Source organism: Eubalaena glacialis, chromosome 2 (assembly GCF_028564815.1).
Source record: "Eubalaena glacialis isolate mEubGla1 chromosome 2, mEubGla1.1.hap2.+ XY, whole genome shotgun sequence".
In the NCBI taxonomy this organism is placed as follows: Eukaryota; Metazoa; Chordata; class Mammalia; order Artiodactyla; family Balaenidae; genus Eubalaena; species Eubalaena glacialis.
This window is the reverse complement of record NC_083717.1, coordinates 7479455-7493908: the sequence shown is the minus strand read 5'-3', so window position 1 is coordinate 7493908 and position 14454 is coordinate 7479455. Positions and strand designations below refer to the sequence as shown.

The window sequence follows — 14454 nt, the reverse complement described above, 5'->3', positions numbered from 1 at the left end:
CAACCTAAGTGTCCATCAACAGATGAATGGGTAAAGAAGATGTGAGATAGATAGATAGATAGATATATAATGAACTCAGCCATAAAAAGAGAATGAAATTTTGTCATTTGCAACAACATGGATGGACTTGGAGGGCATTATGCTAAGTGAAATAAGGTAGATAGAGAAAGACAAATACTGTATGATATCGCTTATTTGTAGAATCTAAAAAATTTTTTTAAACTAGTGAATATAACAAAAAAGCAACAGACTCACAGATATAGAGAACAAACTAGTGGTTACCAGTAGGGAGAGGGAAGTAGGCAGGGGCAAGATAGGGGTAGGGGATTAAGAGGTACAAACTACTATGTATAAAATAAACAAGCTACAAGGATATATTGTATAACACAGAGACTATAGCCAAGATTTTATAATAACCATAAGTGGAGTATAACATTTAAATATTGTGAATCACTATGTTGTACACCTGAAACTTATATAATCTTGTACATCAACTGCACCTCAATAAGAAAATTATTTTAAGGAAAGGACCAGATCAAGAAGGTCTTGTACACCAAGCCAAGGAGTTGAAACTCTAACTTGAGTGACAGTGGCAAGCCAGGGTGGTTTGAAAAAAGGCAGTGACAGGTGAGATTAGAGCAGTATTTCTCAAAATATGACACCTGGAAGAACATCACCAATAGTATTTGGAAATGGGTTAGAAATGAAAATTCTCTACCCCAGCCCAGACCTACTGAATCAGAAACTCTGGGGATGCGCCCAACAGTCTTTTGGGGGTTTTTTTTGTTTGTTTTGTTTGTTTGTTTGTTTGGCCGTGCCACTTGGCATGTGGGGTCTTAGTTCCCCGACCATGGATGGAACCCGCACCCCCTTGCACTGGAAGCGCGGAGTCTTAACCACTGGACCACCAGGGAAGTCCCATGGCAGTCTGTTTTAACACACCTTCCCTCTAGGGGATTCTGATACATGCTAAAGTTTGAGAACCACTGGATTCAAGTTTAGAAAGACCACTCAGTCTGGGGCTGGGCGTCTGGGTAGGAAGGTACTGCAACACTCCAGGAAATGTGATAGTGAGAATTCATTTTTTCATTTAACAAATACTTGTTGACCATCTACTATGTGCTAGACACTGTTCTAGACACTAAAGATTCAGCAGTGAGCCAAACCAAGCCCATGCGGTAATGGAACGCACGTTCTAGTGGAAATAATAATATCTATTGACATCATTTATGCAGTTCCAGATGCTGTCCTAAATACATTTAGGTGTATATTTATTTCTTCATCCTCACAACAACCCCATCAGATAGGTACAGTTTTTGTCTTCATTTTACAGTTAAGGAAACTTAGTTTAAGTAGTTAAACCCAGATTCAAATCCAAGGTCATGCCCTAGATGCCAATGTCCTAGGCACCATGCTGTACTGCTTCCACAGCATCATAGTGGCAGTGGTAGTGAAATATATTTATTCAGAATATATTGTTTTAGTACCTACTGAGTGCTAAGCACTGTTCTAGGAATTTAGTTAACAAGATCTCTCGCTTGATGGAAACTACATTCTAGTGAAAGATAAATAATAAAATTAAGAAACAAGCAATATAAAAAAGCATTATGCTAAGAAAAGGAAAAAGAAGAAACAAGCAATATAAATAGTATATTAGAAGGTGATAAGTCTTGTGGAAAAAAGAAACACTAGAACATAGTAAGACAGATAGAGAACATGATGGGAAGAGAGAGCTACAGGGATTGGGATGGGCAAGTTGAGATATCAACAAAGACTTGAAAACAAGGCAGTTAGCTAAGGGGATAAATGCAGGAAGACCATTCCAGGCAGAGGAAGCAGCTACATCTAAATCCTTAATGTGGGAGCAGGGTGAGGAACAGCCAAGCCAGTGTGGCTGGAGCAAAGTGATCCCGGGCTCCAGAGCAAGGGAGGAGGGATTGCGTGCAAATCTTGTAGGGCTTTGTTGGTTTTTACTCTGTAAAACGGGAAGCCATTGCAGGATTGGGAGAAGAGAAATGACATAATCTTGTTTAGGTTTTAACAAGATCGAACCTATTGTTTTGTTGAGAATAGACTGCAGGGGACAAGAGAAGCCTGTTGGGAACTATTGCAATAACCAGAGGGGGAAAAGTGATGGTGGCTTGCGCTGGATGGGATCAGTAGAGCCAACAGGTTTTGCAGATGGATGGATATTTTGCTGATGGAGGGCCAGAGAAAGTGGACTCTAGGGACCACCTACCGAAAGGGGGAGACTGTGGAAGGGGCAGGTTTGAGGGTGGGTGTTTGGAGGGTGGTTGTTTTGGACAACCAGATAGACGTTGAATACACGTTGGTTATACGAGTTTAGAATTTAGACAGAGATCTGGGCTAAGGAAATAAATTTGGGAGTTATAAGTAAATAGGCAGTCTTTTAAATGATTAATAATGTAGGTAATGTTGGGAAAAGATAAAGCTATAGGTGTCATTTATCATAGGTTTACTAATTGTCAGGCACTGTGCTCGACCCTATGGATTGGCTCATTTAATTCCAACAAAATAAGAAGAGGTGGGACAGATAGGAGGTATCTACCATCAGGGACCAGACGCACCAATGGTCTCTGTTCTCTGATCGGCTTTTTTAGGGAATTCCGTCTGTGATTCATGCAGCGGCAAGCAGGCTTCTCTCCACCTCGAAGTGGGCTTGGGAAGTTGCAAGGCTCCACCCACGCGCTTGCGCACAAAGGCCCGTTCGGAGGGGGCGGGGCCTGAGTGAGCACAAAGGGGCCTGAAGGAGTTAAGCGCTCGAGCTGCGCTGGGCGTTGCCAGGCGAAGCGAGTGTCGCCGAGGCCGCTACAGTTGGCCTCTCGCTGGCCCAGCCCAGCCCATGGATCCCGAGTGGAGAACACGAGCACCGCCGGGCTCGCTGGCGAGCTCCCAGGCGGGGCGCCCCGGCCTCTCAAGGATGGCCGAGCGAAGGTTACCCGGGCGAGCAGGACCCACGGGTGAGTGGGCGCGTCGCTGCGGGGTCGGACCCTGCCCGCCCCGCCCCTGTGCCTGCCAGGCCCCGCCCCGAAGCCCAGGCTCCGCCCCTTCTGCCCCGCAGCTCCTTCAGGGTACCTGAGATCTGTCCGCCTCGCTCCTCTTTTTTCTCGTTTCCTCTTTTTCAGGAAGGGTCTTTAATTTCGAGTCTCCGTAGTTTCCGCGCCCCCTTTGTCTTTAGGGGTCTCGATTCTGGGGGCTCCTTTCTGAGTTCCCTGCAGGTCAGTCATTTGATCCCCAGGTTTTAGGATACTTTCTCCATCTCAGCCTTCTCTAGGCAGATTTTACCTTACAGACGTGATTGTTGATTTCTGGAAGGAAAAAAAAAAAAAGTTTGAGGGACCAGAGAAGCCCCATCGGTCAGCTCGCGGGGTCCCCGAAAGGAGGGGCTTTCTGCTGTGCAGATGCACACTAGCACACCTGGACCATGGACCACCAAGGCCTGTTATGGAAACCAATTCTGTTGTTCAGCTGAACCCCCAAAAACTTTGGGAAGGGAAGTGTAAGAATTGTAGAGATAATCTAGTGAGACCTCTACTCAGTTCAGGAAGCAGAGGCCCGCGAGAGTGAACTGACTTGGCCCAGGTTACATGCTAGTTAAAGGGCCCCTCCGCCGTATTCTGCTGTGTCTAGGAATAGAAAAAATAAAATGGGGAAAGAAATGGAAGATTAGCCTTTCTGATAGCTCTTGGGGTTTTAATACGACTATAAAAGTAAAAGCACTTTTCAGAGCTAGAAGAAGGTGATGGCTTTTTGCATAGAAGGGAGTTTGAGATTACATCAAAGGCTTCTGTTAGATTAAAACCTCAGATTGTCACGGACTTAATATTGGTGGGATTTTTAAATACCCACATAAACCCTAATACTGTTTAATAAAATTTGATTTTTGCAAACTAGAGAGTCAGGCATTGCCATTTCCTGTTTTTCCAGACACAGCTTAGTATTACAGAGGTCAAATGTATTTTATATAAATTATTTTTTGCCACAGCTGTCGTTAAAGAAACCACTAACTTTCACAGTGCTGAAGTCTACCAGCAGAATTAGTGCTGCCAGTGAATTTCTGGGAATCACGGAAATCTTTAAGGAATTTTAAGTTGATCTTTCCTATTTTTAGTTGCATTCTGTTTTTAATAAGTAGTAAGTGGTAAGAGAGACCAAAAGAATTTACACCATCACCATATAGTATAGCCACTAGGGTTCCTCTTATGGTGAAAATACACTCACGTTCCCTTTAGATATTTTGGGAAAGCAGAGTATTGAAATGCCTGATATGTTTGTTTATTTATTTATTTGGCCGTGTGGCATGTGGGATCTTAGTTCCCCTGCGCAGGGATTGAACCCGTGCCCCCTGAAGTGGAAGCACAGAGCCCTAACCACTGGACTGCCAGGGATATGTTTAGGGGGATGCATATTTCTACTGAGAAAAATGGCGATTTCCCCAGCAGTTAAGCTGAATGCAGCATATTTTTCTGCTCTATTAAATGTTTGAAAATGATGAAAGGTTACATAGATAACATTTAGGAAAATACTTTTTGAATGACTATGAGTAAATAAAAGTATTTTATTATATATCAAAAAGCCAAGCCTCAAGCAGAAATGGCTTGGGTGAAACAAAAATTAAGATAGTATCACTGCTCTGAGAAAACTGTAAAACCAATATTAAATATTACAGCCACTAAATTCATATAAAAACATGACTCATTTTGAAAGTATTTTTAATACCCTGAATTTGCACCTTTTTTCTTCCATGTTAGTGTCATTTTCCTGTGGAATATATATATATGTATATATATATAAAATATATAATTATATATGTTAATGGATCATCAGGCTGTACCACATATGTCCAACTCACTTATTGGTCATAATTAGTGTATGTGCAGCAATGAAGCAGTCAACCTCCCATTAAAATGAATGCAGTTGAAGGACAAAGTTTGACTGAAATATGGCTTATGTCTTGTTGTGTCAGGTTTTCCAAATTTTACATAAATTTATACAATAACATAACAATGTACTGCCTTAAATTACAACATGAGCCTGAACCTAAATTAATAAATAAGCATCAAAATGTTTTAAAAATCAAATAGTAACAATACCTTAATTTTCTTCATTCTCATCAATATATGTGTTAGCATGCACATGGGAAAAAATGCAAACAACAATTCTAATGATATATCCACTTAGGTGGTTGCTACCATCATCAGAGTGAGAACAGGGTGACTCAAATGACTTCATTTAAACACGGAGCTAAGTCTGAACAACTGTGGGAATTATGGTTTCAGAATAGAATGTCAATGTCATAACCTTTAGAATGTTACTTATGTAACACAATTCGAGAGGAGGTGGGAGGAAGCATAAGACCAATTTCCTTATTTTTCCTAGAAATGAATCACTCAGTACTTGTGCGTGATTTATACATGGACTTCAAACAAATGACTTAGTCTCCTAACAGTCTTTTTTATTAACCATTTAGAGAACTTTTATACTACATCTTTAATATTGAAGAAACATTTAATATTTAATACTGAAGAAACATTTATCTGAAGTTCAGCAATTCCTGTCAATTTTATTTCCATTTCCTATTTTCCCTCCTGGTAAATCCAGGTAAAGCTAAATTTATTACACTTGTTAAAGCATTTGTTATAAGATTCCTTTTCATAAAACTTTTTAAGTCTGTCCTTCTAACTCATCATTTGGCTGGGATGATATTCACCTGATGGATATTTCTAACTGTTGTGATGATTATCTTGCCTTCTCTTTTTGTACTTTAATGTTTTGCTTGACTTCTTTAACATAATAAGCATTTGCCATTATAACTGAAAAAATTCAAAAAATATGAATTCATTTACAGGATGAAACCTACTTTATTAGGTCTGATTTTAATGTATTTCAGCCAATAGAAACATATTTAAATAGAAGAATGAATTCAAGGAATCATGGTGAAAATTCTGGGCACTTGATTTTAATAAATGACTGTAACATATATTAATACATAATAATTATATAATATTAAAATATACATATATTGTATATAATAGGTATTATATAATATTATATATAATAATAAATGGTAAATGAATGATTTATTTTGGTAATAAAATAAGTCGCCAAAAAAACAAGTGCAAGATTATGTCTTTGGAAAACTGGCTATACAAGTTTGGTGACTAGACAGTTATGTGAACACGAGCTGAAAATTTAATTTTAAAGGCTACATTGTTTTAAAGTCAGGGATCTCAGTGTCAGGACAGCCACACAGCTGTCATTGACTGTGTCGACCGTCTGTCTTCTCACGTCGGGACACAGTGGCCTGAGTCAACGGACTGCAGTGACTGCATGTTTCCAAACAGTCAAGAAAAGGAAAAGGAAGAAACCATTGCTTCCCAGTAAGAAGAAGAGGAAGAGAGTGAGAAGACTGATCTTACATTCCCTTAACGGACAAAAAGGGAGACAAAGTTTTGAATATGATTAAATGAAATGGTGGTGGGATATTCTGACAATCTCCTGAACAGTTAAAACCAAGAGTGTGATTTCAGAAATGTATAAACTATTGTCTGAAATACCAGAACTAGTCTGCAGCATTTAGGACAGCACTCTGTAACTCTGAATGCAATTTTATGTATCTTTCAGGGTTGATTTTATTTTATTTCCAAAATAGAACATGAATCCTTCTCACTCTTGGAATTGAATGTTTAAAAATCTAATATATTTAATGGGATTCTTAACGCTCTAATTTTTTTTAAATGCTAGTTTTGTCCGTTCTTAAAGGGATTTCCCAAACTGTCACTATTATGTTATCTATTAATGTTGTTTTCACATCTTTCAGAAATAACTGGTAATAAGACCTCTGTAGCCATGGCTAGTTCTGACGTGAAACCAAAATCAGTAAGTCATGCCAAAAAGTGGTCAGAAGAGATAGAAAATCTGTACAGATTTCAACACGCAGGATATCGAGATGAAATTGAATATAAACAAGTGAAGCAAGTTTCTATGGTAAGATTTATGCCTCTACAAATCTGAACTCAAAATGAGTTTGTTAGGTGGTGAAAATGAAAAGCACTTAAAAAAAAAAAAAAAAAAAAACCAACGAAACAAAAAACCCACCACCAACAAAGAACCAGAGAATACTAAAAGGGAATTCTACTCCAGCCCTCTCGTTTTACTGATGGGGAACTGAGGCCCAGAAGAATGATTTTCAGACAGACTGGGGCAAGAGGTGGTTCCTCAGCACAGAAACATTAAGAATTTTCTAGCTTTTACTGACAACTGTGCTGTGAACCTTTTATGGTAGACCATCAAAGCAGAGTCAGTTTCTCTCCCTAAGGTAATTCTATTATCAGATATTCAGTTTGCTGCGGAACTATTATTTCTTTCCTGTTTCTTTTTTATTTTAACCACAAATTATAAAGGGGTTAAATTCTTCTTTAGGTGACAAAATCTCCCGACTTTGGTTGTGTATTCCGGACTTTCTTGAGAGATTAGAGACATGGTTTTGCTTTTCAAAGACTATACCAAAATCTAGATATGGCCCCAGTTTATAATGTGATTTTTTAAATTCATTTATTCTACTGAATACTAGGAGGCTGAGTTTGGAAGGATATTATAGAATATGACATAGTATTCATAAATGTATTTTAACTTTTAGAGCTGAGGTTGCAACAAAGTGTTTATTATTAACTTGTTTTTTATTTTTGTTTTATGTTTTTATTATTAACTCACCATTGTTCAGAGACTAATTCTTAGATGGGTTTTTCAGATCCCCATATTCTTTTTCTTCCTTCATTCTACTCTTTGATCTCTGCTTAACACGTCCTAAAAAAGTAGATAGGAAAAAAGATGGAGGCAATACAGAGCTAAAATGTAATAGACTCTTTCATTTAATGGATGTTAATTCCATAGAGATTATTAGGGGTGGTAAGGAATGAAATTAAACATACTGATCAAATGAGGATTTGATGGATGACTATGACTTTCACATATCCATTTCTTCATATCTACTAGCATTTTACTCTTTGGTCCCCATTACCAAAAGGGAGTTTTCATTACTCTATCATCTGTGGCTTCTAAATAGTTGTAAAACACAAGCATCAGCATTTTAATGCAGTTCAAAAATAAGCTTCATACACTTGCCTTAAGATTGGGATAGGCAATGCCCCTGAAAGGTGTGTAAGACCCAGGATCATATAGGCAAGGTGATCATACAGGCGCTGATGCACCTACACCACCACCTCAGAAACTGTTGTGATGAGATCAGATAAGAGATAAGAGACTGAGATAAGATCAGATTTAAGGGAACACAAAGAACACCCTTAAAGGGAAAGTCCCAAAAAGCACCTGAGGGTTGCGTGTGTGTGTGTGTGTGTGTGTGTAACAACCCGATCCACTGTATGACTTGACAGTTGTAGAGAGGTTTTGCATTTCACTTCAGTGTATATTTATTGGGTACCTGCCATGTGCAAATTCTGTGCCAGGTGCTTTAAAAAGTTAAATATAAAAGCAAGTGCCTGACCTCAAGAAATTTAGAGTACAGGATTTGGAATCAGTCTGCCCAGGCGTTGCATCCTGGCTCTCTTCCTTGGCTAGGGAACCCTGAACAAGGTTCATAACCCTTACTGAGCTCAAGTGTAAAATGGTGATGCCAGTGCCTGCTTTAGAAAATTGTCTCAGGAATTAAATGAAATCATGTGTTGCAAGTACCTCGCACCGTAGTGATCAGTAGTAGTTTGCTGAGTGAATGAATGGTGTTCAGTGAATGATAGCTTTCATTATTCCTATATCTTGGAGTGGAAGATTAAGAGTGACGAACAATAAAAACTTACGCAAGTGAACATATATGCCCTCCCAAAATTAAAGGAAGATAAAATTTTCTTCCTTCAGGGACAATCTTCCAAAAGGGCTTCATGCCCCGAGAGGCATTTGCAGTGGGCCTTAAAGGACGGACAGGAGGGTAACTGAAGGCTTGCCTTGATTGGCAGCGGTCTGAAGGGTTTGGGCGATGTTCTTATCCTTACCGGAAGCACACGTCCTTATGGGCACTATTAGTGCTTACTGATCTCCTGCCCAAGGAGAGCTGACTTGAGGACCATATCACCCCCCTCCACCATTCTCTAAGGAATGAAGGTTTCCTAGGTTGAATGGGAGTGATGGGTAGAAAGCCAAGAAGAAAAAATTATGAAACAGCAAAGGGTTGTAGAAAGAAAAAATCCTAGAGGTTGATGAGACAGAACCAGTACATCTGTTTGGAAGCCCCCCCTGATTTCCTAGGGTGAGGCAGCTGGAAGCAGGACCTCAGTCCTTGTCTTCTTTGAAGAAAGAATTCAGCAAAGTGACAGAGATTGTGAAGCAGATAAAGTGTTTATTGGGAGCAAAGTACGTGAAGAACACACAGGCAGACTCAGAGTTGCGCGCAATAGGGGTGGCTGAGATCGCTTACATGGGGGCAGTCTTCTGGGTTACCTCTGGCCCATCGTCCTGTTCGTGCCCACATTTGGCCGGACTCAGGGTCCTTCCTGGTGGGTGCGCACGCATCTCTCAGCCAAGATGGATTCCAGTGCGAAGGTTTCTGGGAGGTTGGCAGGACATATTATGGGCTGGTGGCTCCTCTCTCCTTTGGCCCCTCCCGAGACTGAGGACCTTCTCTGCGCACGTGTCCAGCCAGAAAATCCCCTTTGCCACAAGAATGAGAAAAATGTGGTCACGTTGTCTTCCGCCCAATCAGGGCTCTGCTCTTGCTGGTCTCTTATCTCGAGGTGTCAGCAGGAGACTGGTTGCAGCTGCCCAGCCTGGGCCCGTCTTTCTCCTTCCTCAATCCCGCATGAAGTGCTGCGGGTATTCTGAAGAAGCAGCAGCGTACTGTGTCTTCACTGAATGAGGTGGGTGGGGGAGCCTACTAAATGAGAGAGCCTGCTCTTGGCCCCAGGAGGAAGACAGCGGTAACGGTATCTTGAGAACTTCTTCCTTTCTCTGCTGAGGGTAATGGAAGCAACAAAAAGCAGGCTTGACCTAAGCGATGGAGAGCATTGCTTTTCTCTATGATGTACGTGTCAGAGAGCCTGCCAAGGTTTACCAGTAGGCTGCTACCCGTTTTTGCTAACTCCTAAATAAACGAGACCACAGAGGAAAGCGAAAATATGTTGTTAGAAAATAAAGGATGTGTGTTCTTTTGTATTCGTGGCATTTTCGTGTTCCAGTTTGGAAGCTGTGATTTATAAGTGGGGGATTGGAGAATGAGTAGCTGCCTGTAGAGATGATGTTGAAGAACAGGACTTGGTTTTTATGCCAGGAACACAAAATCAGAATACTAGGGTTTTGACAGTGGTGGAGTACATGTCACACAATCCAGAAGCAACATACCTAACACAGCAAAAATGCATTGACCTGAGCAAGAAGGTATAACGCGAATTCAGAGAGGAAGGGGAGAAAAATGTCCAAACTAGATCAAGCCAAACGATCAAGTAAGCAAACCAATATGGCGAACGAGAAAGACTAGTGGGGAGAAGGTAAGAAGAGATTGCTAAGGACTATGTTCATGACCTCAAATTTCTATGAAAAATTGAGTTTTAAGGTGTGAACTTGAAACATGGACATGAGGAAATACACGTGTATTTCTCTAGATATAGAGATTTTCTAGATGTAGAGATTTAGATATCTCTAGTCTAACTGCTTCCTTTAGTCACCCCTGTGGCCTGGGCTTAGCCCTAATTTCCTCCTTGGGTATTATTTTTAGAAGTTAGTAAGTAATAATGCTTAAAATAGTTTGTAAACATAAGAAGGATAAAGTTTAGATTATTTTGAATGTTTCATCTTGGCTGCAGAGTAGAAATTTAAATCTAGAAATTGGGATCTAGGGACAAGCACTGAATTAGTTGTCCTGCAGTATAAGGTTGCAACTTAAGTGTGTTGTGTGTTGTGTGTGTGTGTGTAAGATATCACTAAGAGCTCAAGTATTTCTAAATTTAATTTTGTACTTTAATTGTTTGATGTGACTTGTGTTTTTAACTGTTTGATAGTGAAATATTATATAAAAAGAACATCAGCATTACAATATTTGTATTCTGGTTTTCAATATACAGGTAGATCGTTGGCCAGAGACAGGATATGTGAAGAAACTTCAGAGACGGGACAATACTTTCTATTACTACAACAGACAGAGGGAATGTGATGACAAGGAAGTCCACAAAGTGAAAATTTATGCTTACTAGCCTTACCTCTTGGTATTACCTGTCATTATCTTTTTAAAAATCCACTGTTTGATTCTACATCATGTAAGTGTCATTTTACAAAAGACTCCAAAATGCAGACTTGAATGGAATGTTTTGAGACACCAAAGCCATGAAACTTGGTCTCTAGTAATCATCCCGTTCTGTTCTAAAATATAACTGCAGTAGCATTCCATTGGTGCCCGCCTTGCTCTGGTTCTTCCTGTTCTAACCGTGGTAGTATAACTACAGTAAGTCCTCTACATACAGACGAGTTCTGTTCTGAGAGCGCGTTTGTAAGTCCAGTTTGTTCGTAAGTCCAACAGAGCTAGCCTAGGTACCCGACTAACACAATCGGCTATATAGTACTGTACTGTAATAGGTTTAGAATACTGTTCACACAAATAATACATAAAAAACAAACACAAAAAATAAAGAAAACATTTTTACTCTTACAGTACAGTCCCTTGAAAAGGACAGTAGTACAGCACAACAGCTGGCATCCAGGGGCTGGCATCGAGTGAGCCGGCAAGAAGAGTTACTGACTGGAGGAGGGAGAGGAGGTGGGCGACGGTAGAGCTGAAGGATCGTCAGCAATAGGAGACGGAGGGCAAGCGGCAATTCCACTCACGCCTGACACTGATGGAACGCACGTTCGCATCTTGGAAAGTTCACAACTTGAAGGTTCGTATGTAGGAGACTTACTGTATTATGCAGGGGAAGAAAGAGCCCCACTTGAAACCATTGCAGCGGTTGTGTAGAGTTTCTGTAGAGGTTAGTCCCCCCATGCCCATCACTTTGAACTGCCAGATCTGCATTCTGTGGCCCGAGGGGCTTTCTCTTGCCTCTGGAGTCCTTTGCCTCTCACTGAGTTGAGTGGAAATGCCAAGAAATGACGGTGCCTGGGGCAGAGAGGTATCAAAGGCCCAGCCACCTGCTTCCGCAGGGAGGAATCAACCTGAGGTTAACCTTCGCTCACGTGCAGCAGTAACTCATTGGATGACGTAGGCAGCTGGTTCTCTCCCGTCCTTGCCCCCTTCCCCCAGTCCCCTGCCAGCGGCTCTTTCCCTCCTGAATCACCTCCTGGGACTTGGAGCCTTGTCCTGGGGTCAGCTTCTGGGTCCCCTCCCCGCCACCACCACCATAGAAAACGTGTTCCAGTGCTGCCTGGCATCACTGCAGAAACAGCCCAAGTGCTAACGTGCAAAGAAGGCAATTAAACCCGGGAGACTTAAGAAGTCCCCCCAGATCAGTGAGTCTTGAGGCTTTGAAATTAACTAGCTGAAAGATATAATTTTCATTATAACGTTTTTGTCACTGATAGGACTTTTTGTTCCCATTGATAAGTTCTGACCTTTAAATAGATTTTGGGTTACGAGCTCACATCTATCAATTCATTCAACTTCAGGTCCTGTTTTCCAGAACTACCTGCCCCACGAAGCTCCGTTAGTTTTTCCCAGTTCAAAACTGTGCCTTTGGGACTTCCCTGGTGGCGCAGTGGTTAAGAATCCGCCTGCCAAGGCAGGGGACACGGGTTCGAGCCATGGTCCAGGAAGATCCCACATGCGGCAGAGCAGCTAAGCCTGTGCACCACAACTACTGAGCCTGCGCTCTAGAGCCCGTGAGCCACAACTACTGAGCCCGTGTGCCACAACTACTGAGCCCGCGCGCCTAGAGCCCGTGCTCCACAAGAGAAGCCACCGCAATGAGAAGCCCGCGCACCGCAACGAAGACCCAACGCAGCCAAAAATAAATAAATAAAATAAATAAATTTTTTTAAAAAAGAAAGAAAAGCAAGGCACTGACTGGGAGACTAAGTCTGCAAAACATGCACAAAATAAAGGACTTATGTCCACAGTATGTAATGAATTCTCAATATTAAGACAAGACAATTAAAATTAGGCAAAAGGTGTGAACATTTAAAAAACAAAACAAAAGTGTGCCTTTTCAGAACAAACACATCGTGGAAAGGATAAATAGATTGGTAAGCCTCTTTTATGCCTTTCCCATGCTGCCTGGGGTCATCTTATTTAGCACTTGTTTCAAGTCATTTATCTGTACCTCTATGGTCAGGATTTCTGTCACTGTCTTCCAGGTTTGGCACACCGCTAGGTGCTGAGCATAGGAGGTCTTCTGAACCCAATAATGCTTTTTTTTTTTTTTAAAAATTTACCGTGGTAGAATAATTGCCTGCAAAGGCAGCCACATCCTTATCCCTGGAACCTGTGGATGTGGTACCTTATATGGCTAAAGAAACACTGCAGATGTGATTAAGAACTTGATATGCGGACATTATCCTGGAAAACCTAGGTGGACCCCATGTAATCACCCGGGTCCTTAAAGAGGGGAGAAGGCAAGTCAGAGTCAGAGAAGATGTGATGAAGGAAGCAGAGGCCTGAGACATGCAAGGAAGGAGCCAAAAGCCAAAGAATACATAAAGCCCCAAGAGTCTCCAAAAGGAACACAACCCTGCCAATCCCTTGGTTTTACCAGTTAAGACCCATTTCAGACTTCTGGCTTCCAGAACTGTAACAGAATAAACTCATGTTGTTTTACACTCCTCCGTTTGTGGTGATCTGTTACAGCAGCGGTAGGAAATGGACACCGACATGGAATAGATGAAGCCAGTAACCATCCATAGTTTCGAAGTCAGCATGAGTGTCAGCCATGGCCTGCCACTTTTGACATTTTGCTACAGGTTCAGATTCAATCCAAGGACGTTGGTCAGGCAGTTTTTATCTGGAAAGCTCTCAGAAATTAGCTCGAATGTTCTAAATGTGATGGTACCTCTCTGCAGCAAGACTCATGTCAGAAACATGGCCCTTGGGACCACGAGATGCAGTTTTGGTTCGCTGAGTCCGTGTGACCAGTGCTTTCCCAATGTGCCTTATGGTGAGCATAGCAGGTGCCAATCTTTCTTTAAAAATGGGTAAGCCACTTTCTTCTCAACTCCTTTTTGGCCACTTTTCATAAGTGCTTGTGCCAGCTAACCAGTATGGTGCTGTGGAGAGCGGCATTAGCAATCACTTATAGTAGGGTGTCTGTTCTGTGTTGGGACTTGGCCCACAGGCTTTGGTCCATGATGGCAAGAGAACCCCAATCCTGTTCCATACTAGATACTGGAAAAGAGCTGTTGTAACACACAGTTGCCAGTTTCAGACTGAAGCAGCAAGAGGGCCAGACTCTGCAACTTCGTAGGGCATCCCCAGTATGAATGAGCACTTGGGGAGGACCCCTCTCT

The 14454-nt window shown here is 41.4% G+C and overlaps 1 protein-coding gene across 2 annotated transcripts; it reads left to right on the top strand.

Annotated features, from left to right (window-relative positions):
* The first annotated feature begins 2746 nt into the window (after positions 1 to 2746).
* On the top strand, positions 2747 to 12978 carry MEIG1 (meiosis/spermiogenesis associated 1). Of its 2 annotated transcripts, XR_009698898.1 has the most exons (5): positions 2747 to 2981; positions 6842 to 7008; positions 11088 to 11279; positions 11672 to 11897; positions 12622 to 12978. XR_009698898.1 is itself a non-coding variant. In XM_061178221.1 (3 exons), exons 1-3 carry the CDS (start codon positions 2864 to 2866, stop codon positions 11214 to 11216), a joined length of 414 nt encoding a protein of 137 aa, XP_061034204.1. In that variant the 5' UTR covers positions 2747 to 2863; the 3' UTR covers positions 11217 to 11281. The 2 variants fall into 2 exon arrangements, 1 of the variants encoding a protein (XP_061034204.1); XM_061178221.1 differs by lacking the exons at positions 11672 to 11897; positions 12622 to 12978 and having other exon boundaries at positions 11088 to 11281.
* Positions 12979 to 14454: the final 1476 nt, after the last annotated feature.

What these genes read in the sequence shown, in the direction of transcription:
- MEIG1 (XM_061178221.1), top strand. Translation starts at nt 2,864, where the DNA reads ATGGATCCCGAGTGGAGAACACGAGCACCGCCGGGCTCGCTGGCGAGC. An exon ending in CGGGCGAGCAGGACCCACGG is followed by an intron (nt 2,982 to 6,841) that starts GTGAGTGGGCGC and finishes CACATCTTTCAG; the next exon opens with AAATAACTGGTAATAAGACC. An exon ending in AAGTGAAGCAAGTTTCTATG is followed by an intron (nt 7,009 to 11,087) that starts GTAAGATTTATG and finishes TTCAATATACAG; the next exon opens with GTAGATCGTTGGCCAGAGAC.